At 34.8% G+C, this 25096-nt stretch overlaps 1 protein-coding gene across 4 annotated transcripts in view; it reads right to left on the minus strand.

Moving 5' to 3' along the window:
* The window catches only part of TAF2 (TATA-box binding protein associated factor 2), an 80415-nt gene extending 59555 nt beyond the window's left edge, over positions 1-20860 (minus strand). For all 4 annotated transcript variants that reach the window (XM_031947143.1, XM_031947141.1, XM_031947142.1 and 1 more), the window contains exons 1-8: positions 20440-20860; positions 17161-17215; positions 14994-15154; positions 12909-13027; positions 11560-11701; positions 9876-10107; positions 1738-1922; positions 762-875 (exon numbers count right to left, since the gene is read on the minus strand). In XM_031947143.1, coding sequence (XP_031803003.1) covers positions 762-875; positions 1738-1922; positions 9876-10107; positions 11560-11701; positions 12909-13027; positions 14994-15154; positions 17161-17215; positions 20440-20522 — 1091 coding nt within the window. In that variant the 5' untranslated portion in view covers positions 20523-20860. The remainder of the gene's footprint in view (positions 1-761; positions 876-1737; positions 1923-9875; positions 10108-11559; positions 11702-12908; positions 13028-14993; positions 15155-17160; positions 17216-20439) is intronic.
* Positions 20861-25096: the final 4236 nt, after the last annotated feature.

Raw genomic sequence — 25096 nt, forward strand, 5'->3', positions numbered from 1 at the left:
CATTTTTGTCTTTCTTCCTGGGTTATTTCTATCTTCTAAATCCAATTCTCCCTGTGCAACAAGAGAACTGTTCGGTTCTGCACACATATATTGTATCTAGGATATACTGCGACATATTTAACATGTACAGGACTGCTTGCCATCTAGGGGAAGGAGTGGAAGGAGAGAGGGGAAAAATCGCAACAGAAGTAAGTGCAAGGGATAATGCTGTAAAAAAATTACCCTGGCATGTGCTCTGTCAATAAAAAGTTATTATAAAAAAAACAAACAAAAAAAAAAAAAAACCCAAATGCCTCACAATCAATCAATAAATGATGAATGAATGAATAAATAAATAAATAAATGACACATCTCAGGGTTATAAAACTTATACTCTTCTCTTCACTCTTTATTGTCCCAGGTTAGTATGTGGTTTTCAAATACTTGTGATGTAAGCTCCTACTTCTACCTCAAGCTGCCATATATATGCTTACCTCCCTTTCATATATGCTAATATACAGCAGAATTAGTATATAAAATCCTATATATAGTTTTTCCTGTTCTTGAAAACTATCACATTTTTAAAATGTCATTCACTAGTTTCATATAACTTATTTCAAATGGCCAAGTTGATTTCAAAAAGTATCTCTAATTTTTAAAGAAGAAATATTTTAAGCCACAATCTGTCTTTATATAAGCTGTCACTTGATATTCCAAAGACAGTAAAATAAATATTTCCAGGTTTATTTACATTCAGACATACATTGTCTGAAGATACTTACCAGGACATTCTTGATATGAAACACCCAAAAAATTGCTGGGCTAAGGACTGTGCTAAACATCTTCTTGTGAGAGGTGTCTCATCTATAATCATAGCACTATGCAAAAGGTTTGTGCTAGACAGGAAAAAAAAAAGGAGGAAAAAATAGTATTTATAAGAACAAAGACAATTTTATTTAGACCATGAAAATGAAATTTAAATCATGTTTTTGGGAAAAAATAGAATTTGAGCTCAAATGTAAAGAATAATATAAAGAGCCCTAAAGATTTCTCTTCAAAAATTTTGCTCATATTTACTAAAAATATTTGTCTATAATTGAGAATAAACCTCAAAATTATTTTTACTGGTTTCCAATTTAAATAAAACAGGTTTATTTTCAGCTTCATTCTCCCCAAGTTAAGATGCATGAACGAGGAAAATCCTTTCTTCATATTATACTTAAGTTTTGTCCAGTATGATTTCTGATTTCCAATCTGGAAATCCACTCTACTGATGAAGATCACTAAGTTATCAGTAACTTCTGATCATGAAATAACACGAAACACTCAGAGGTTAACTGATTTGCCCATAGTCACACAACTAACAAGAGTAAGAGAAAGGACTCAAACCTATGTCTCCTTGTTTCCACCCTCAACCTTCCATATACTATACCAAGTTACTACTATTCTTAAGTCTTTTTTTTTCAAAATAACATTCATTTTTGCCTTTAGAAAAAGACTTCTTTAGGTCTTCTTTCAATTTTTAAAAACTTAGGAAAGTCTTTCTGAAAAAACAAATAATTTCCAAATGACAAAATAGCTGAGAAGGAAGGACAAGGAAAGAGGAGGAGGAGTTTTGATTAAAATCTTATCTTAATATCTACAGTGAAGACATATAAAAATGTCCACATTGGAAAAGAAAAAAAAAAAATTGAGAAATTCAGACTAATCACAATAATATCATAATTAAGCCATTCCAACTTCTATCCAGATACTCACCTAAAAATGCTCATAGAAGCATAAGCAGCTACCTCAACATAGGCTTCATCTATGAACACAGTCTTGAAACAGGAATATGGGTAACGACATGTAAGAATCTCTTCATAAAATTCAAAGACTTCATGAAGGTAAGATGTGGTGTGTTTAAGTAGTGGAAGGAGCTGAGGTAAACAAAAATGAGTTACCTAAAAAGAGAGAAATAAAAAAAAAATTAATTATACAATAGAAAACAGCCTTTCTCCCCTTTAAAAGATTACTTACTTTGAATAATTAAATTCAAGTTCTCAATTTAATGGTAATATAAGAAAGGGAATATTTTAATCTAATTTTTCAAATAAAAATAACATGCTACTGAATGGGAATGTGTACCTAGAATGATTTACTTAATGATCAGGCTGAAAAAACTTTGTTTCAATTGAAAATGCATTTAACTCAGTTGGACATTTTATCCAAATAAATTCAAAACGTAAGATGCTGCCAAATTAATCTTTCCTCCCAAAAAAGCCATGAATAATATTGAACCTATGTCTCCTTGTTTCCACCCTCAACCCTCCATATACTATACCGTTACCACTATTAATAGTCTTTTTTTTTTTTTTTTCAAAAGAAGCAGTCACTTTTGCCTTTAGAAAAAGACTTCTTTAGGTCTTTTTTCAATTTTTAAAAACTTAGGAAAGTCTTTCTAAAAAACAACTTTCAAATGACAAAGAGCTGAGAAAGAAGGACAAGTTATCCTGCAGAAAAACTTTTTAGTGGCTTTTTCCGATTACTCACAGAATAATGTCCAAACTTTTCCCACATCATTTAAGATTCTATACAATCTTGGCTCTCTAGAAAATCTGTTCTCCTCAAGCATACCCAACCAAAAGTCTACATTTTTCCACTATTACTACTTTGTGTTGTCTTCTCTTTCCCTTTCTGAGTACAAAAATCCTGGTTTTTATAGTTCATCAAAACTCAATTTTCTTCACATACTCTGTTGAAAGTTTTTTCCTAACATCTGGTTAGGAAACAGAACATCATCTATCTTTACATCTCACTCACCCTAACTATATTTATCTGTCTTCATACGAGTTTACTTGAGAGGAGCCGATGGGATAAGGAAATCACACTGCCCAATCTGAAATTAAGGCAACAATATATATGATGGACTGGAATAAGGAGATACTTGTGGAAAGAAGTAGAAAGTTATTGCCCTCTGAGAAGTGATCAGAGACTGAACTAAGATTGCAGTTGTGTGAGTGGAGAGAAAGGGTAAAATGCAAGAGATTTTAATTAAGTTAGAAAAGGCAAGATTTGACAACTAATTTTGATATAGGGAGAAAGAAAGTGAGGAGTCTAAAATAACTTGGACATAGCCAACCTAGAAGGATGGCAGTATATTTAACAGAGACAGGCAAAATTGGAAGAGGAGAGTTTATGGGGTAAAGCAATGAGTTCAATTTTGTACATTTTAAGTTTAAAGATATTTTCGTGACATTCAACTTGAAATGACCAATGCCCAAATGACCAACAGGCAATGAGGGACTGAAGCTTAGAGGAAGGACTAAGACTAGACATAGTCTTCTTCAACCCATAGGATCTAATGAGGTCACCAAGCGAGTCTGTGGATGAAGAAGAGAGAGAATTTAGATGGATGATGATGCAACAAAGGCAACTGAAAATAAGCAAAGGAGACAGATTAGAAGCAAATCAAGAGAGAATAGTATTATAAAAGCACAGAGAAGACAAAGTTACAGGAATATAGGTAAATAATGTTAAATGTAATAGATAAGTTGAGAAGGATAAGGGCAGAGAAAAGACCATCAGAGTTAGCACCCTTGGTAATAATAGAGAAAACACTATAGGATGGGTGATGAGGAAAGAAGCCACACTACAAAAGTCTGACTGGGAATGAGTGGGGGAAAAAAAAAAAAAAAAAAAAAAAAAAAGTTGAGGCAGTGAATCCTGACAGATTTTTAAAGTTTGACTGAAAAAAAAAAAAAGAAGATATAGATCTATGTCTTGAGGGGACAGTCATCCTTTTAAATGAGAGAAACATGGGCATGTGGGATGAAGGCACAATTCTAACCCCAGCATTGTCTAAGTTTGGGTTCATTGTTTGGATGAAAAGAGACATTCGTGGATTCTTAAACAAAGGAGCTTTATTTTGCCCAAACAGAGCAAGTATATACAGCAAAGGTACAATGGTACTTAGCTTCTCTGGCATATTCTCCATTATCTCTATCCAGAAACATATCACGTCTTTATGTCATCAAAGTATGGCATGGTCTCAAGTATCTACCAAGTCTTAGAGGTGCTAACTACATGAGACTGGAACTGTTATTTGCCCCAGGTCAGGAAGCTGCATTAAGCAATCAGAGGTCAATGAGGATACATGTGGAAAGGAAGTCTGGGAAGTCAGGAATGCTACACCAAGAAAGATGCTACACTATTGGAATCCTAGTGTTAACTCAACTTGAAACAAGGTACTAAGTGGAACTAAGAAACAATGCTCGTGTTCACACCTGTACTCACTAGAGTTCACACGTTTGGGAGATTTCAGAGTTTAGTATGAGATATCAGAATTCACATCTCCTCTTGAAGCTCTCAGGGCCAGAGAGCACTCTAGGAGAAACCCACAATCCCTCTCTCTCGGAAGAGATCCTATATAAGAAACAGACAGAGGCTCTCTTGGGGAGTTGAGCTGAAAACACTGAGAGAAGAGTTCAGCTGAATTATATTGAAGAAGGGAGCATTGGTCAGTTCAGCAGAAGCCCACTCTCAGAGGCGCAACCAGATTGGGAGATCATATAGAAAGAGGAAACTCTTAGAGCTTCAGGGAATTACTTCCGAACATTGTCAGGGGTCGGAGAGGAGCACTCTAGGAGATTGAGAGCCAGGAGCACTCTGGGAGATACTGAAGCCCACAAGCCCTCTAATGGAGGCAAGAGAGATTCACTGCATCTTTCACCTTGGTGCTGGCTGGAGGCTGAAGAAAGCAGAGCCAAAAGACAAAGTTGCAAGAGCTCTTAGAACCAAGGAGAGAGAGGCCTCTAAGAAAACTAACCGGGCTATGTTGGAGACAATAAAAGATCTGAACTTTTATCACCTGGCTGCGTTTTGGGTGATTATTTACTTGTAACTAAAACCAAGGCTGCCTCCAGAAAACCTCCCCAAGAAACCTGCTCCCAGAGAGAATGATTATATTATATTATATTATATTATATTATATTATATTATATTATATTATATTATATTATATTATATTATATTATATAGAAGAAAAAACACCACACTACACCAAGAAAACACAAGTCCCATCACTGCATGTTTGAAGGAAATAAGGAAAGAACAAGTTCATAAGGAGAAGTTGAGTTTGAGGCTGAGGGGTTGGAGATGCCATCTTCTGAAAACAACCAGAAGAGTTGGGATTAAGTGTACATCTAGAGGGACTGGTGTTGACATGAAAAAAAGTCACCCTTTTATCAGAGAATGGGAGAAAAGCAGGAGAGAGGAAGATGATGTCAAGGGTTCTGATATGAAGAATATGGGTGAACTGGAAACTCAGATCAAATGCCTTCAATTTTTTTTTTTTTTTTTTTAAGCCTTTTATTTTCAAAACATATTTAAGGATAATTTTTCAACACTGATCCTTGCAAAACTTTGTGCTCCAATTTTCTCTCCCTTCTCCATACCTCCCTTAGATGGCAAGTAATCCAATATATGTTAAACATGGTAAAAATATATGTAAATCCAATATAAGCATACATATTTATACAATTATCTTGCTGCATAAGAAAAAACAAATCAAAAAGGAAAAAAATGAGAAAGAAAATAAAATTCAAGAAAACAACAACAAAAGAAGCGAAAATGCTATGTTGTAATTCACACTGTTCCCACAGAACTCTCTCTGGGTGTAGATGGCTTTCATCATCACAGGATCATTGGAACTGGCCTGAATTATCTCATTGTTGAAGAGAGCCACGTCCATCAGAATTGATCATCATATAATCTTGCAGCTGTTGCTGTGTACAATGATCTTCTGGTTCTGCTCATTTCAGCCTCTCTGAAATCATCCTACTGATCATTTCTTATAAATCAATAATATTCCATAACATTCATATACCATAACATATTTGGCCATCCTCTAACTGATAAGCATCCACTCAAGTTTTCAGTTTCTTGCCACTACAGAAAGGCTGCCAGAAACATTTTTACACATGTGGGTCCCTTTCCCTCCTTTAAGATCTCTTTGGGATATAAGCCCAGTAGAAACACTGATGGATCAAAGTGTATGCACAGCTTGATAGCCCTTTGAACATAGTTCCAAATTGCTCCATTTATCAACTGAAGAATTTTTTCCTTAATACTGAACCAGCTCTGAATTTCTGGTATAAATCCTACTTGGTCATAATATATTGTCCTGGAGATGACTTTCTATAATCTCTTTGTTAATATTTTAAGATTTTTGCATCAACATTCATTAGGGAAATTGGTCTATTAATTTTCTTTCTCTGTTTTCACCCTACTTGGTTTAGGTATCAGCATCATATTTGTGTAATAAAAGGAATTTAATAGGAGACCTTCTTTCTCTATTTTTTCAATTAGTTTGCATAGTATTGGAATTGTTCTTTAAATGTATGGTAAAATTCACATACAAATCCATCTGGCCCTGGAGACTTTTTCTTAGGGAGTTTATAGCTTGTTCTCTTTCTTTTTCTAAAGTGGGGCTATTTAAATAATTTATTTTCTCTTCTGTTAATCTGGGCAATCTACATTTTTGTAGGTATTTCTCCATTTCACTTACCTTATCAAATTTATTGATATATAGTTGTGCAAATTAGAAGAACAAAGGATAGTTGGGCAAAATAACTACTAATTATTGCTCTAATTTCCTCTTCATTGGTGGAAAGTTCTCCCTTTTCCTTTTTGAGACTATCAATTTCATTTTCTTATTTTTTCTAATCAAATTAACTAAAGATTTATCTATTTTGTTGGGTTTTTTCATAAAACCAACTCTTGGTAATAATTCCACAGTTTTCTTACTTTCAGTTTTATTACTCTTCCCTTTTATTTTCAGAATTTCAAATTTGGTATTTAATTGGGGAGTTTTAATTTATTCTTTTTCTAGTTTTTTAGTTGCAAGCCCAATTCATTGATCTTCTTTTTCTTTATCTGATGCAAGGAAGCATCTAGAGACATAAAATTTCTCCTACTAACCGTTTTGGCTGCATCTCACAAATTTTGGTATGTTGTCTCATTGTTGTCATTCTCTTGAATAAAATTATTGATTGTGCCTATGATTTCTTTCACCCATTCATTCTTTAGGATTGGATTATTTAATTTCCAATTAATTTTTTGTCTATTTCCCTCTGGCCTTTTTTTGCATGTAATTTTTACTGCATCATGATCTGAAATTCATGTTATTGAAGTTAAGAGAATTGCAAGAAGAAATAGCAAAATGATAACAGATGGAGGGGATCTCAACCTTGCTCTCTCAGAACTAGATAAATAAAACCACAAAATAAATAAGAAAAAAGTTAGGAGGTAAATCGAATTTTAGAAAAGTTAGGTATGATGTAGATTTTTGGAGAAAATTAATGGAGACAAAGGAATACACCTTTTTCTTGGTGGTTCATGGAACCTATACTGATCACATATTAAGGCATAAAGATCTCAAAATCAAATGCAGAAAGAATGAAATAATAAATGTATTTTTTTCAGATCTTGATGCATATAAAATGTTTCACCCATTCATTCTTTTTAATATGCATCATGAAGAGGCAAAGAAGTCTCATTATAATTGAGTTCATCCCCCTCCCTACTTTCCTTCAATTATAATAGGACTTCTTAGCCTCTTCGTGAAATGTAATTTCCCTCATTTTACCTCCATTTTCCTTCTTTTCCAGTACAATCCTCTTTCTACCTCTAGTTTCCTTTGTATGTTATCACAGTAAAATGAAATTGTACCTGCACTCTCTAAATATACCCATAAGAGAGATATAGTTCTCAAGAGTTCTTTTCTTTTTACCTATTTATGCTTCTCTTGAGTTCTGTATTTGGAGACCAAATTTTTTGTTCAGCTCTGGTCTTTTCATCAGAAATAAATGAAATTTACCTATATCATTGAATGTCCATCTTCTTCCCTCAATTTAGCTGGATGGTTGATCCTTGGCTGTAATCCAAGTTCCTTTGCCTTTCAGAATATCAGATTCCAGGCCCTTTGATCCTTTAAGGTAGAAATTACTAGGTCCAAGATAAGCATAATTGTGGCCCCCTCAATATTTGAATTGTTTCTTTCTGGCTGCTTACAATATTTTTTCCTTAATCCAATAATTATGAAATTTAGCTATGCTATTGCCTGAAGCTCTTTCATGAGGTGATCAGTGAATTCATTCAATGGCTATTTTACCTTCTAATTCTAGGACATCAGGACAGTTTTCCTTGATTTCCTGAAAGGTAATGTCTATGCTCTTTTTTTCATCATTGTTTTCAGGAAGTCCAATAATCCCTAGATTGTCTCTCCTAGATCTATTTTCCAGGTCAGTTGTTTTTCCAGTGAGGTATTGTACATTTTCTTCTATTTTTTCATGTGACTGCCATACTGCCCTGGGTCCACCATGGGTCCCTGTGCTCACCTGAGCTCAGCCTCTCCTTCCATGCTTGATTGAAATAGAACTTTTCTGAAGTTCTTCCAAATTCTCTTCTGCTGGAAATTTGTTATAATCCAAATATTTGTGGGTTCTGTCACTCCAAAACCAATACAGAGGCTTAATCTGCTGTTAATTTGAGGGATATGGGGAGAGCTCAGAAAGACATGTCTCCTCTCTTCCACCTTGGCTCTGCCCCTCTCCATGACTTCAATTTTCATAGCAAAAAAAAGCAAAAGTCTTCAGCTGATAGAGTTTAGGAAGGGAAACAGAGGAAGCATAGAAAGTTCAAAAAAAAAAAACATTTGGAATATCTTTTGTAAAGAGTAAGAAGGAATCAGGGAGGAATGAAAGGATTTGTTTTTATATTTGTTAACCCTGGAAAATATAAATCTGCAACATACCCTGTCCACACAATTATGAGACTTCCTTCATCTACATTAAGCCATTTGTGAATAGGAACAGAAGAAGCAGATAGTGAGAGTAATCTAGAGCTAAAGTTTGCAAGAGAAGAGGAGCAATAGGACAAGGGAACAAGGGAATCAGAAGCATGAGACAGTGTAGAGCTGAAATAGATAACTACTGAGTTGAAAGTCTGAAGAGGAAAAAAATCAAGTCAGAGAACAGGTACTGACCTGAAAAAAATACTAAGGGGTGGAGGAAATGAACTTGACAAAGTCATAGAATAAATGTTGGGGAGAAAAAGAGAACCTACAGAGATAGAACCATAGTGAAGTTAAGATCAGACAGGGCAGGGCTCCTTATACTTTTTCCATACACGACCCCTTTTTGCCCAAGAAATTGTTACACAACCCCAGTTATATAGGTATATAATAGGTATGCAAATCAAACATTTGCAGATAATAAATCAAAATTTTGTAGTCCCTAGCTCCCACATTTCATATAAGGTAATGACCTACATTTTAAGAAGCTAGGAGATAGGAAATTATCAATATTTCTAATTAGAGAAGTAGTACTATATGAGTAGAACATGGTTAATGGAAGGGGCAACATATCAAAAGTAAATGCAACAAAACTAAAATGACTAAGATTGATCCCCAAAAAATATATATAAGAAGACATTTCTCCCTTTTGCTTGAATACATTTATGAGGGGAAGAAGGGGGAGAAAAACTGTACATAATGTTATATTTTTTGATATGCTAAGTTTTATGGAACCTTTTTTCCTTCTCTTTTTTTTGTTCTTATTATAAGGCATGACTCTCTAGGAGGAATTAGGAAAAGAGATACAGTGGGAAGGTAACATAATAAGAAAATTAAATGTATCAATATAAATTTATATTAAAATTATAATAAACATAGCTACTAAGTATAAAAGCCAGGACTCAAATATATTTTCTGAAGCTAATTTCTATAAACTTTCTACCATCACCCACAGCTTTCTTTCCAGATGAGTCAAAATTTTAAATTAACTTGATTCACTAATATCCCATTATACATAAAAAATATTTTTACAATATATAAGAAGAGATAAAGATATTATTACCTCATGCATATAAGGATCCACAAGGATTTCAAAAGGTCCAATTGCCAGAGAAATATTTGATGCTGCTGTTGGAATAGGAAGCATGTAATGGAAGGTCTTCTTCCGCATATCATGAGTATAAATAGTTTCTACTAAGTCTCCATTAGATACTGCAACCATTGCAGCATCCACTGTATATTCTAATTTCCATGTGCATAGTTCAGAATATGAATCAACACAAGGAAACCAAAATCTGAAAAAACAAAAACAAAAACAATTTACATGTGTTTATATATGTATATACACAAACATATAGTTCAGAAAATGTTTTTAAAAAAACTGATAACTATACTTGGGAGTACAGTTTTTATTAGTATTATTTCTTCAATTTCAGGCAGTATATAGTTACTTCATTTATTTGGCTAAGAAATACTATGATACTTAATTTCACCTAATTCTAATAAAGAGCACTTATTTCCATAGCTTTATTAATTATGTTATAAAAACAACACAGTAAAAGGTACTTGGGCATATTAATAACTCAAATAACCCTAAAAGGATTTAAACTGTTACTATTTCCAAGTAATCAAAGAAATAATCTGCACCCGTATTTTCAACTTAATTAATATTTATATACTGTTATCTCTGTAAAATAAATGTGCTTATAGATCAACACAATGATCAACTATGATTCCAGATGACTATTGACAAGAATTCTATCTGACCTCCTGACAAAGGTGAAGGATTAAATATGCTGAATGAGACATATATTTTTAAATGTAGCCAATGTGACAATTTGTTCTGTTTAATTAGGCCCCTTTGTTACAAAGATTTATTGAGCAGGAGAAGGGAGAGTGAATGATAGAAAATAAATGCTTTTTCATTTAAAAAAAATTAATTATAAGGATATTTAAAAATGAAAGGTTTACTGGTGGGATTTTTTTTTTTTCTTTTTTATAAAATTTGCTCAGTTACCACAACAGCCTCTTAGGATGAAATGGATATTCCTCCTACTCACTAAATTAAGAAACTACAAGTTCATCTTCATTATTCACAGATTCCATATATGCAAAATCCCCTAATCATTAAATTTGTAACCCCAGAAGCAAAACTTGAAGCCCTTTTGCAGACAAAATGAAGATCTGCTTCTCTGTATCTGCTTCTTTGTTTCAGCTCTCATTTGTAATTAAGGGATCTTTGACAATCCATTTAGTGCCAACTTTTTTACATTTGGGGGCTTTTTGTTTGTGATTTTGCTGTTTAAAATGATCCCTAAAGATAGTGGAGAAGTGTTGTCTAGCTTTACAGAGAAATTACATGTGTTAGATAAGCTTTATTCAGTTGTGAGTATAGTGAGTATAGGGATAACAGTTCAATGTTAATGACTCAATGATACAAAAAATCAAGAAAAAGGAAGAAGAAATTGATCTCGCTGTATATAAAGCTGCTCCAGAAAGTGCTAAAGTAACTTTTGTGACTAAAGACTCTAAGTAAACTAATTTTGTTTTTCTCTAAGGAGCAATGATTCAGTATTCATTAACTTAGTGTTCATAGTGATTTTTAGAGAATAATAAGAATCATGTGTACTTTTCAAAATATTAAGTGTCTTGCCTAAGAATCAATGTAACTCAAAGATAAGGTCAGTCATAAACTGACTTTCTACTAGGATACTACTTAAGTTACATGTAATTATTAATGTTCTGACCTTGTAGAATTCTGATATCCACAAGAGAAAACATGAGCACCTCTCTCTGCCATGCTTCCTTCTACATTCGGTACCACAAAATGAAGGCCCCCTTTTGGTTGATCCAAAGAAAAATTAATGTGTACTTTCAGAACCTTCAATTCTAAAACAAAAACAATTTGATCAAATCAGAAACATATTAATGTGCATATCACTTTTATATTATTATTTTTCTTTATAAAATACCTGAAAGTAAAGGTTTTTATATTCCCTCAGTCTGACCCTCTCAGCTAAAACAAAAACAAAGTTTCATTTTTCATTCATTTTAGCAGGCTAAAACTAATAGTACCTGTGTTTAGTACAATTAAAAAAACCTAATTACTAGTAAATTCAAAGATATATGGTAGTTTCAAAGAATAAATACATTCTCTTACTTTTTAATACATGGGGTATTTCTTTTTTTTTTTCTCTGTGGGTCAATGACTCTAGGAAGAAAAATTAGTCTCTTCATTCCTGGTATAAATATAGTGGATCTGTTATTTCATCTCTGTGTGAAAATTCCTTCTGTCAATGCAGATGAGCACTATTCTACAAGTTTAATGTGATTTTCCCTAAATGAAGATTTTACCATCTCATTCTCACAGTGTATTAATTCCAGAACAATTAATATAAAATATAAGCTATTTTTGTATTTTAAACAACTAGCCCTAAGATATCTTCCCAGACTTATCCAACCCCACATCTCCTTCCAGCACTCTAATCCAATCAAACTTGCCTCCTCTCTATTCATTACACACAGAGACATATCTCTCTCTGTGCCCCATGCCTGGAATGCATTCTCTCTTCTCCACCCCACAAAGTTCCTTTGTAACTTTTTAAAGTTTAAACATTGCCTACTTCTCAAACCCTTTCTAAATTCTAGCCCCAATTGCAAACCTGCTTTCAATAGCTATCGAGTTTACTCTGTATATACTTAGATATTAACATCCTTGAGAATAAGGATTATTTCTTTATATTTGTATTCCCACATTGTCATGTAGCTGGCCCTTAATATTAGTTGCCTAAAGGCACTAAAAAATTAATTGACTTTCCCTGATCTACTGTGAGTCAAAAGCAGAACTTGAATCCAGGTTACTGTAACTCCATCTCAATCCATTATTTCTTGGCGCCTTTTATACATGTACATAGAGAAAATACACACACACACACACACACACACACACACACACACTCTTAATTTTAATTTTAATTTAATTTTTAATTTTAATTTTAATTTAATAATTTGTAATTCTCTTTAAAGCACTCTTTCCTACAAAAAATAGGAACCTAATTACATTTAATCATGAAATGATATAATTTTAATACTTTACCATCAACATGTTTCCAAAGCTCTGATGGAACTTTAATGCAAAGTTCCCCATTTCCCGCATCAGGATCAACAGCACTAACTGCAGCAGCATAAGCATTGGAAAAATAGTTGAGATTTCTTCTGCAAGATAAAAGGGCAAACTTTTAATCAAATAATAAAAACCATACTGAAGAATTGTGATTTGCCATCTCCTTTTGATCTGAGTCTATGATTTTACTTATTTATGGAACTCCCAGGGGAAAAATTCCTTTTCCCAATGAATGTATGAACAAAGAATGAAGCATTTATTAAACATTATACTAAGTGCTGACAATATAAAGAAAAAAGCAAAGAACCCATAGGTACCAGAAAAATTTATACAGCAGATTTTTTTTGTAGTGGTAAAGAACTGGAAAGTAAAAAAGTGGTCTTCAATTTGAGAATGACTGAATTATGGTATGTATATGATATACGATGTGTGTGTGTGTGTGTGTGTGTGTGTAGGTACGAGGTAATACAAGATAACATTATGTACTATGTAAAATTGTGAAGGAAAAGGCTTAAGAGGAAACTGAAAAACCTTATATGAATTGATGCGAAGTGAGCAGGAAAGAACAATTTTTGTACAATAACAACAATGCAGTATAGACAACTTTAAAGACTTATGACTTAGCAATGCAATGACCAAGCACAATTTCAAAAGACTGATGAAGATGCATGCTACCTATTTCTTTAGAGACAATGGGGAAGACTGATGAAGATGCACGCTACCTATTTCTTTAGAGATGATGGTCTAAAGACAAAAACTAAGACATATATATTTTTAAACAAGACATTTGTAGAAAGTTGTTTTGTTTTATTATGCATATTTATGACAAGGATTTTGTTTTCCTTATTTTTCAATAGAAAATGGAGTAGGAACAAAAAATAAAGTTGTTTAAAAATGGAAAAAAAGAATAAAAGATTAAAAGAATAAGCACAAAACTTGGCTCTAGAAAGTCTGAGGATTAATTCAATGATTTTCATGGGTTCTAACAACATCTAAGGATTTTCTCTCTCCAGTGATCTTATTATGAAAAACTTTACTCCACTTATAATTCAGGAGACTAGCTAAGATAGAAGAGGATGAAATAGGACAGCTAAAGGTTCTACCCCAACTACTCCATCAAAAATCTTTAATAGAGTACCCAATTGAACAGTGACTGGGAAATCTAAAGAAAAAAAAAAAAAGAAATAGGTCATCTATTCAGCAAAAAAAAAAAAAAAAATCATAAATTCAATGTACAGATAAGTGACTAGAACAAGAATCATAGTTCCTCTAGGTCAAGAATACAGAGCCTGACCTAGGAACAGAACAGAACCATTATACTATTACTCTAACCTAGGAAAAGAACCTTTGGAGCCATACCCATCAAGCATGATAAGGCTATTACCATTCTAGATCTAACCTACACTCAGAGCACAAAGCAAGCTCCTCAATATGATGCTTTTACTAAGAATAGGAAAACAAGGGTAAATAGTTCAATATTTCTGAACTTCCAGAACTTTCTAGCTAGTTGATAAGGGCTACTGCTGGAACAAGTACTGCCTGCTGGAACATTACCCAGGGGCAAGTTTGTAGGCATGTTATCTAGAACCAAACCAAGATCTGAAACCTAAAAACCCAAGACAACTATTCCTCTAATAAATGCCTGCTGATTTGTTGAAAATGGCAGTTATAGGATTTAATGATTAAATGCTTTAATGCAGATCATCTTTTAAAAACCCTTTACCTCCAGGAAACTGAAATCCAGAAATGTAAACATAACTTACCAAGGTCATAGGTAATAATTAGCAGAATCAAAATTCTAACCAGATTAAGAATACACTATTGTGAGTACACTGGGGAGAATACAATATGATGAGCACAAGTAGCAAAACACCCTTTCAACCCCACATGAAAAGAATATTATCAGGAAAATGAGGTGTAAAAAAAAGATGAATATACAAATATTATTTAGCATACAGATAACTAGTAAACTAAGAAAAACCTTCCAGTGAAAAAGTTATTATTATTCAACAATATCAAGCTTTCATCATCTCCAGATTTTAAAAATGAATTACTTACTGCTTTGATTCATGGTGACAAACTTCCAGTGTAGGGTCATTATAAATAAAAGCTGCCTCCAAATCATTGACCCTTACTCTGTATATTCTGCATTGTTTACTATTTAACTTAATTCTATTCAAGTTTGCAACTGTGGGAAATATTGTAAGTTCCACAAATCCCTGTAAAAATATAGAAAAATAAATTTAATTCATTATATCAAAAATTTCTTTATTTAAAACATTAATTTCTATACATCTATACACATATTGGTGAATATATTTTTCAGAGGAAGAAAGGGAAAGAGGAGGGTATTACTATCAGCCTCAGTGGATCAAATAAATTGAGATCAATTCTATTCTTCAATAAAAGTTTACTAACTTAGTACCTTAAACTAGGAGTAAAGAACCACTAGATAAAGAAAATGACTTCAATCAATGAAAACAATGACATGATTATCAAATCTGCAGGTAAACAAAGCTATGAGTTCTATCTAAAATTTTGTAGAACAACCATGATCCAAAAAAGATTTTGAGCAATGAGACTCCTGGTCTAAATCTAATCATGCAATATGGATAAATATAAAATCTTCTAAAACTTAAGCTTCAAAAAAAGAAATCAATTTTACAACTTAGGGGACACTGGCAAGATAGTAGTGAATTTGAAAAAGATTTAAGGATTTTATGAATTATCTACACCAGTCAAAAAATCTTAATAACATTTCAGGTTACACTAGGAGGAATGCTATTCCTCCTGGCAAGAAAGTGTTATACTCTACCCCAACCAGCCATACAGAGTAGTACTTTTCCTTCTGGACATCATAAAGCTTAGAGAGTGAATGTACAGAAGAAAATAACAAAGTTAATAAATGGTAAAAAAGATTATGCCTAATGAGAAACAGTTTAAAGGAAATGGAGATGTTTAACAGAGAGAGGTATATAATAGCTATTTTCAGGTACCTGTACCTGAAAGGCTGGTTCCTTAGAAAAGAGAAAAACATGGCCAAACAAGTGAAAGCTAAAGATAAACAGAATTACTTTACATTACTTGGTCATATTTTCAATCCTCCACTATAGTTCTTAAAGCAAAAAATAGTAAGCATTTTTTAGGAATGTTGAGCTCATTCATGATTAGAGATATAAGCTGAATTGATGACTTCCTCAAGTCTCTTCTAACTCAGATTTTTAAACATTAGCATAATAATTCTGTGGCCACATCCACAAAACCCCAAAATTAATGTAAATTTTGATGAGCTTCTGGAGCATCAAACTGAAACATTCTAAAAGACTTAATAGAAAATATTCCAAAAGTGTTAACTTACTGAGAAATATTTTTTAATTTAATTTTACACTATGGCTTAATAAAAAGTATGACTATTTAAGAAAAAAGGATACTGAAAAATAAAAGATTGTCAGGAAGAAGAGTAATTGGCTCAAGGAGTTGTCTGACCATTTGCCAAGTAAAAAGAATTTATAGAGGCAAAGGGGGAATGGGGACAAAAGAATGGAAAGTGAGACTAAACTGAAGTTTAATGCTACTTGTAGTCAATGGTTTCTTTAAAAGATGAAAAGTGTTTTACAGAAACTGATAAATCCCTAATTTATAAATTTTGGGCCTATTGACAAATAAGAAAAACAAGAACAAATGAAGAAATAAGAGATAAAAGGCCTTTCCTTAAGTTGAAAGTTTTGCTAACAACTTAAACACCAAGGAAAGAGTTGGCTTCATTTCAGTAATATGTTACCAATCTAAAACTCTTTTTTTTTTTTTTTTTTTAACCCAGATGTATCTGAAGGGGAAAAACACATAAGCCATATTAGATGTTAAAAGGTCATGAAAATAGGTTGGACTTGCACTCAGAGAATCAAATTAACCTTGTTTTTCCCAGTAGTTTTAATAATCTTGGTTAATTGGTTTTCTAGTCCACAGTAAATTACAAGTACCATCTTCTAAGAGAATTGCATCACTAATGGACAGGTAAGTAGCAAAGTGGATAAGAGTGCCAAGACTGGAATCAGGAAGACACAGCTTCACACCTTCTTTATTTGTAAAATAAGTTGGAGAAGGAGATGACAAGCCACTTCAGTATATTTGTGAAGAAAACTGCAAATGAGGTCACAAAAAGCCAGACTGAAACACTGAAACCAGTGAACAACAACATTAAGTACAGGAAGAGGAACACACTTACCACAACAGACTTTCTCTGGAAGTTTATGTTGTTGATGCAAACCACCTGGTGGGTTGTATAAAAATAAACAAACAAATAAATAAATAAAAGGAAAGATAAAAACAGGTAGCACTGCTAGTTTTTCATAAAATTATTTTTAAATACCTTATAATTCTAGCTAAACACAAAAACATTCTAAAAAACTAAATAAACATTATTTTCTTCTTTTTATCTTTACATTATTAGTATATCTCAAAATAGTAAAATAAAGAATATTTGTTTTACTAAAACTATTTTCTTTATTTCATTAAAAAGAAAATAACTGTTGAACATTATATCAAAAATTTACAGATATTCAAACTATGTTGGCTGTTTTCTCAGACATTCATTTCCCACCTATTGTACTCATTTTGGACTTTTTAAAGTTCTCCACTATTTCCCCAGCCCCAGCCCCAGCCCCATCCCAGCTTCTATAGGGAAATCTCATCCTACAAGATTCAATCAGCCTTGTTACTCAAATCAACTCATCAGTACCATCTGCCTCTCTTATTGGAGCGTGGAGCCATAAAACTCCATTTAAGGAGAGAAAACAAGACACACTGCTCACTTTTTTACCCTGCTGCATTCAGTTTGGACTTGACTTCTCCAGGATCACTGTTTTAGAACTTCTTCACAATGCCCCCCATACCAGGGACCTTTTCTTTCCCCTTCTTTTTTCCACTTCTTTTTCTCTCGCTTCAAATCCCACCTAAAAGTCTTATTTTCTTTTTACTGGAAACCTTTCTCAACTCTTCTTAATCCCTAGTGTCTTTCTTGTTAATTGTTTCCTATTTATTCTGTACATACTTTGATGATATATATGGGTGTATGTGTATATATATGTATGTGTATAGATATATATATTTTTAATACATATATATTTATATATTGTCTCCATTAGATTTTTAAGTCCTTGATAGTTGGAACTTTCTTTTTTGTATCTGTATCCCCAGCACCTAATACAACGTTTAGCACACATAGAAGATACTTAATAAATGTTTATTGACTATTAATTACACTCAATCTTTGAATATCACTTTCCCCACACTGGAGGTAATGTGTTACAGTGGGAAAAGATTCGATTTGGAGTCAGAGGGCATGGCTTTTTTAAAAACTGACTACTGACTCTAGTCATTTTTTAAAACTGAATTTTGTAATTCTGGTCAAGTGTGAGGGATTGAGAACATAGGCAGATGTAGGGTACTGTTTAACTTCTCTGGGAAAGACAATCAGAGGTGGGAAAGAGACTGACTTTCAGGGAAAGTGAAGTGCTGGGCCTGTGACTTTCCTCAATGCAGACTCCAGAAAATTTCAGGTTATACTATTCTCACCCCATCTGACAGTAGTAACTTAAATGTCTAGTGTGCTATGAAGTTACAGAGCAGTCTCACCAACTGTTTATCTCTTCAGCCTCAAAACAACCCTGTGGGCCAAAAAAGGCATAGATTATACCCCTTTTACAGATGAGGAAATGGAAATTCAGAAAGATTAAGGGACTTAAAAAAAAAAGATTTAGTTTTGCAATAGATCTTGGAAATTATCTAAGTATATAGTACTTCCATTTTACAAATGAAGAAACTCTGGCCCAAAGAAATTAAGTAATTTCCCCATCATTATACAATGAATAGCTGAACTGAGATTTGAACCCAGATCTTGGAACTCCAAAGCCTTTAAATTCCACAATGCTATCTCACTGTTCAAGGCTACCTGGATAGTAAAAAGAAAGGAATCAGAACTCAAAATCACACCCTCTGACTCTGTTTCATGTTATTCCATTCATTTATTCATTCATTCATTAACCTATTTTGTTTAACACTCTATATATAGGAATCAGCTAGCTTAGGGAATAATAATTTCCCTCTTCTTTGGGACAAATTTTCAAGCAGTGGTCAAGATGACAACATGATAGGATGTTGTAGAGGGGATTCTTGACCAGGTTTAGACTCAACGCTTTCTATTATGTTTCCAAACTCTCGCACTCTATTTAGCTAAAATAAACATAATTGACACTGACTTGGTGTCTCCAAGTTTTTCAGTCCTTTTACATAAATTATCCTAATTGAATCTCACAACAACCTCTCGAGCTAGGTATTAAAGTGATTATATATATTATATATGTATATATATATAATATATATTTAATAATATGTAAATTTATATATAAATATATTATACATATAAAGGTTATATATATATATTATATACATAAATATATTATACATATAAAGGTTTTATATATATATTATATACATAAATATATTATACATATAAAGGTGTTTTATATATATATATATATATATATATATATATATAATACATAAAGTGATCACATTTTAATAATATGAGGTGAAATTCAGCAGTTTATCCAAAACCTCTTCCTCAGCTAGGTTTCTAGTTCTGGGTCCCCACCTCAAGGCAAAAAGATAAAACCACATCCCCACTGTCCATCTGCATAACTTCTCCCCATAAGCACCAAGATATGGCTGGAAGAGCTGCACCCAAGAGCACTGGGACAGGTACTGCAGGCAATCCAGAATCCTTCACAAACTGACTAGACCATCTACTGTCCTTCAGAGTCCAACTTCACCATCAAGTCTAATTCCGCTAGCCCTCATACACGCTCCTAACACTAGAGCTCGGCACACAAAGCAGTCATGATAATGTAGTACAGAAGTTGAACATAAGTTACGTATGATCATATTTGAGACAGTGTGGTATAGTGGTAAGAGGGTTTGATCTGGAGTCCGAGGAGATAGTTTCTAAACCTAGCTCTCCTACCCACTCACTATCTGGGAGACCTTGGACTGAATCTCTCTTTTGACCTCATTCCCCGTATTTAAAATGAAACAGTTAAATTGCAAGAGCTCTAAACTCCTTGCTAGCTTTCCCTGCTGGAAAGTGACACCTGATGTAAGTTGCGTTTAATAACAATGGTTGATGTTTACTTTGTATATATCATCTATATGCTTGGAGGTATTAACTCTTCCCCAGCTCTCCCAAAGAAATTCTTTTGAGAGCAGATGCACTGGACTGGAAGGAACCGTCCCGAGTTCAGCCCCCTCCAGGGAAACTAATACACATGGAGATTAATTTCACAGGGATGTAAGGTTATCCCTGACTCCACATGCTCAGAGATGCGGCACAGAACGAGCTCTCCCTCCCCAGATGATCCGGCTGGACACCAGCTCCCCGGGGCTCCAAGGCCATTTCTTTTTCTGTTACAACCCCAGACCTAAGAAAACAAGGAGAGGAGATACTCATAGTTTATAGGGTCTCGGGCTCTCGAATCCCTTGTCGCCTTTCTTCCTGTTCATCTTGCAGGGCTCTAAGCCAGTGGGCGGCATGAAGAAAGGAGAAGGGACTCGCTCTGTCCCCTCCCCTTCGGTTTATCGGGCATTCCCCGGTTCCCCCCGCCCAACGACTCCTGCTCAGGCGGCGGCAGCAGCTACGGCCTCACTGTCCGAGCCCAAAGTCCGTCAACATCAAGAAAACCATGACCCGCTCAGACCCTCCCTGGCTCTGGCCGCTGCCCGTCGGTTCGGACCACCTCCCGGCGCCCCTCCTCGCGGGGGGGGTCCCGCGCGCGGACTCGGTGCTCCCACGCGCGACCGTTCCTCCAGCGCAGCAACAGGAGCAGCAGCCGGCGCCTTCTGGAGAGCCGGCTCCGCCAGCTCCCAGGAGCCTCAGCCGTCGACTGACGTAGGCCCCTTCGCCTTTATCTTCCGGCGCGCCGCCGGAAGTGGCGCGCGACGAGGGCGTTGCACCCGGAAGTTGCTTGCCCAGGGTATAGGAGAGGAAGTCCGTTTTAAAAGGTATTTCGAACGTTCGAATAGCAGGCTTACTTATCTCAGTCGGTGCGGGGACCCGAGATTGTGAGGTGACTGAGTATCAGGGGGAGCAGGCGTTAAATAAGCGCTATAAAGCCTCAACCTGTGGAGCGTGAGCCCCAGGAGCAGGAGCATTATTTGCTTTTCTGTTCCCCTCCCTCTTAGCGCGGCACCTGACGAGTGCAGCTGCTTATTAAATGCTTGTGGCCTGACGGGAAGGAGCCCAGAGGCGATGAAGTGGGAGAGCATTTCAGCCTGGGACAAGACACGGGGTTGGGGGAGGGGTCTACTTGGAGAAAAAGATCGGGTTGCAATGTTTGGAGGGGGAGGGGAGAGAGGAGACGCGAGTCATGAAGCACTTCGAATGCCAAATAAGAATTTTATATGTGATCCTGGAAATAATGGAGGCAGGGGAAAGGACCCGTACTGCCCCATCAGCGCTTTAGACAAAGGCCAGAGTTGCGTGATCCTAACTCCCTAATGTGTTGTAGGGTTTTAGTGTCTGGAGAGTTGGAAAGGTCCTGGCTCAGGAAGACCTGGGTACACATCCAGCCTCAAACACTTTATAGAGGTGTTATCCCAGGACAGTCAATCTATTTCCTTCTGATTCTTTAACTGTAAAATAAGATAGCAGTAACTCTTAGCTCCCAAGATTACCTGTGAGGAGCAAATGAGATAATTTTAAAACATGTTGCACGATTGCTGATATTTAATAAGAGGCATATGAATGTTAGCTATTACTCCATTACTCAGCACTTAGTAAATGTTAACTGATTGTCAGACAACCTTCCTAAATTCATATTTCCCCTGCCCCTAGCACTTGTTCAATTAAAAATAAAAATATTCGGGACTTAAATGTTAAGATACATAGTAAGGGCCTTATGTACAGTAGCTATAAATGTTATTTGTGTAGTTTTTTTTTTTTTTTTTAACTGAAACCGGCCATGGACCTCTGCTAGAGAGCAGCTTTAAAAAAAATTATATATTTGGAATTAAAGATCAATTTCTGCACCAATGATTCTTAATAACTTTGTGTCATGGGCTTCTTTTGCAATCTGGTGAAGCATATGTTTACCTTCCCCAAATGTTTTTAAATATATTAATACAAAGGATTAAAAAGAAAACCAGTTACATTGAAATAGCCAGATTTTTGTATGATGTGTTCTGATGGAAGTAGATTTCTTCGACAAAGAGACCTAATTCAGTTTCACTTGATCAATGATGGACAAAAGCAGCTACACCCAAAGAAAAAACCCTGGGAAATGAATGTAAACTGTTTGCACTTTTGTTTTTCTTTCGGGTTATTTTTACCTTCTGAATCCAGTTCTCCCTGTGCAACAAGAAAACTGTTTGGTTCTGCACATATACATTGTATCTAGGATATACTATGACATATTCAACATATATAGGACTGCTTTGCCATCTAGGGGAAGGAGTGGAAGATGGGAGGGAAAAATCGGAACAGAAGTGAGTGCAAGGGATAATGTTGTAAAAAAAATTACCCTGGCATGGGTTCTGTCAATAAAAAGTTATTATAATAAATTAATTAATTAGTTAAAAAAAATAGCCAGATTTTTAAAAAACAAATTCATGGACTCCAGTTTAAGAACCTGAATAAAAATATCTTCTTCATTTTAAAGATGAAGAAACAGATCAAAAGGCTTGAAATGACTAGCCCACGATCAAACTCAAACCTTAATTTTCTGACCCCTAGCCCACCATTGAATTTACTAGATCACACTGCCTCTGAAATGTGACTACATTCACATAATCCTGTAGAATTAGTAGAAAAATAATTGTATGGTGGCATAAAAGGATCCTATACTGCTTCCAATTAGAATTCAATACTTTCTCAAAATAACTGCAATGGAAAAATACTGCTGCTTTCCATATTCCACAGAATGGCACAGAACAACTCCAATGTGAAGAATGAATGTTCTGGAGCTTGAAGGCAACCAAACTTATTTAACAGCTGCCTGAGCCCAAGTGTGGTGTTAATATTTAATTTTTTTTTTCCTAATGGGAATACGATAGGAGAGAAAGGTGATTTAGGAATAGAAAATTTGGGGGTTGTAAAAGACAAGAATGCTGATGTACTATTGATGGAACTGTGAATTAATACAGTCATGATGGAAAGCAGTTTGGAATTTTGCAAATAAAGTGACTAAAATCTTTTGCCTCAGTTTCTTTTCCTAAGTATATAGCCCAAAAAGGTCATTGTTAAAAAAAAAAAAAAGTATATACACCTAAGTATTTATAACAGTATTCTTTGTAGTAGCAAAGAACTGGAAACAAAGTAGACATCTATCTGCTAAAGAATAACTGAACACATTGCAGTACATAAATATAATCGAATATTACTATACTCTTGAGACTTTGCCTTCTTATTTTGCTACTGTGGCCCCCTAATGTTGCTGAGTTCTTCCCAGAACTTTAATTTTAAATAAAGTCCCAAACTTTCTTCACTGTATGGACTTTGCCACCTTGAAACAGTACCTTCCCTACTTCCCTTTTCTAAAGGTCAGGTATTGTCTTCCTCTATTAGAATGTAAACTCCTTGAGGGCGAGTACTATCCTCTTTGCTTGTATTTGTATGCCCAGTTTAGCAGAATATCTTTCATACCCTAAATGATTAAATAATTGCCATGTAAAAAATGAATACAGAAACAAAAAATGAATTGTTACAAAGTAAAGTAAGCTGACCAAAAGAGATTGGGTTGTATTCCTGGTCCTATTATTTTATGACTGAGCAATTTGCTGTGTGCTCGGTTTCCTTATGTAGGAAATAAGTGGGTTGGACTCCCATTATCTTTCTATCTTGTCTTGGATTTCAGGGTACAAAAAGCCTCAAACCTTACTGATCCAAATGTATTTATTATAGAATTCTTCTAATGGACAAAAGGTACTGCAGAAGCATGTGTCCTAAATTTGCCTCCACCACCACCTTGGGTTTTTGTGTCACACACAATATTTGTCAAGTAAGCTAAGAGAGTTTTTAAGTAGTAGGTAGAATTGAGGACAAGAGAGCCTTCCAGGCATTAGAGAATGCCTAAAAAAAAGCCTGGAACTAAGAGAGAAAGTGTTTGCTCACAATAGACAGGAGGCCAGTGTCACTGAATCAAACAGTATATGTTGGGAAGTTAGGTATAAGAAAACTGATAAGGTATGAAGAGATTTGAATGCCAAATTATTTTGTATTTAATGCTGGAGGTGATAGGAAGCCAATGGAATTTATTGAGTAGGGAATATAGACGCTGGTTAAATTTGAACTTAGATTTTACTAAAATAAAATCATTTTAGTAGTTGAATGGAGGATGAACTGGAGTAAGGAGAGAGATGTGAGGCAGGATGATGCAGCAGTAGGCTATTACACTAAGACATGAGGAGATGAGGGCCTTCACTAGAGGGATGGCAGTGTCAGCAGACAAAAGGGGCCATATTCCAGAAATGTTGCAAAGGAAAAATTTAAGGTCTTAGCAACAGCCCAAATTTGTGCATTTTGCCTCCACGATATATCTCATCTTTTTCCACAGCTATGATCCTAGTTCAGGTCTTTATCTTCTCACTTGGAATACTACAATAGTCTCCCAATCAGACTCCCTACTGTCAGTCTCTTATCTTTAAAAATCCATCTTCCACTTAGCTGACAAAATAAGTTTTCCTAATATACATGTCTAACCATGTCTCTCCCCTACTTAAGTCATCTCCATTGGCTCCTAATTTTCTTCTGAATTAAAAAATAATCAGCTTGACATTTAAAGCCCTTTACAACCGGTATCCAGACTACCTTTCCAAGGCTTACTGCACATTATTCCCCTTCAAACATACCTTATTTCAGCCAAACTGTCATTCCTTAATCAACTTTCTTTCTGCCCCTATACCTTTTATAACCATCCCTCATGCATGAGCTGCTCCTCCTAATCTTTGCCTCTTAGAATCCCTTGTTTACTTCCTGTAGTATGCTTCCTGTAGTAGAGCTCCCAAATTGGGGTGCCAAAATATACCATCTGAACTAGCTCTTTGGAGGATCTCAGAACCAGCCTGAGTCCTTGGTCTTAATGGAGTAGTGATGAAGGCAGGAGACCCACGAG

This window comes from Sarcophilus harrisii, chromosome 1, assembly GCF_902635505.1.
Source record: "Sarcophilus harrisii chromosome 1, mSarHar1.11, whole genome shotgun sequence".
In the NCBI taxonomy this organism is placed as follows: domain Eukaryota; kingdom Metazoa; phylum Chordata; class Mammalia; order Dasyuromorphia; family Dasyuridae; genus Sarcophilus; species Sarcophilus harrisii.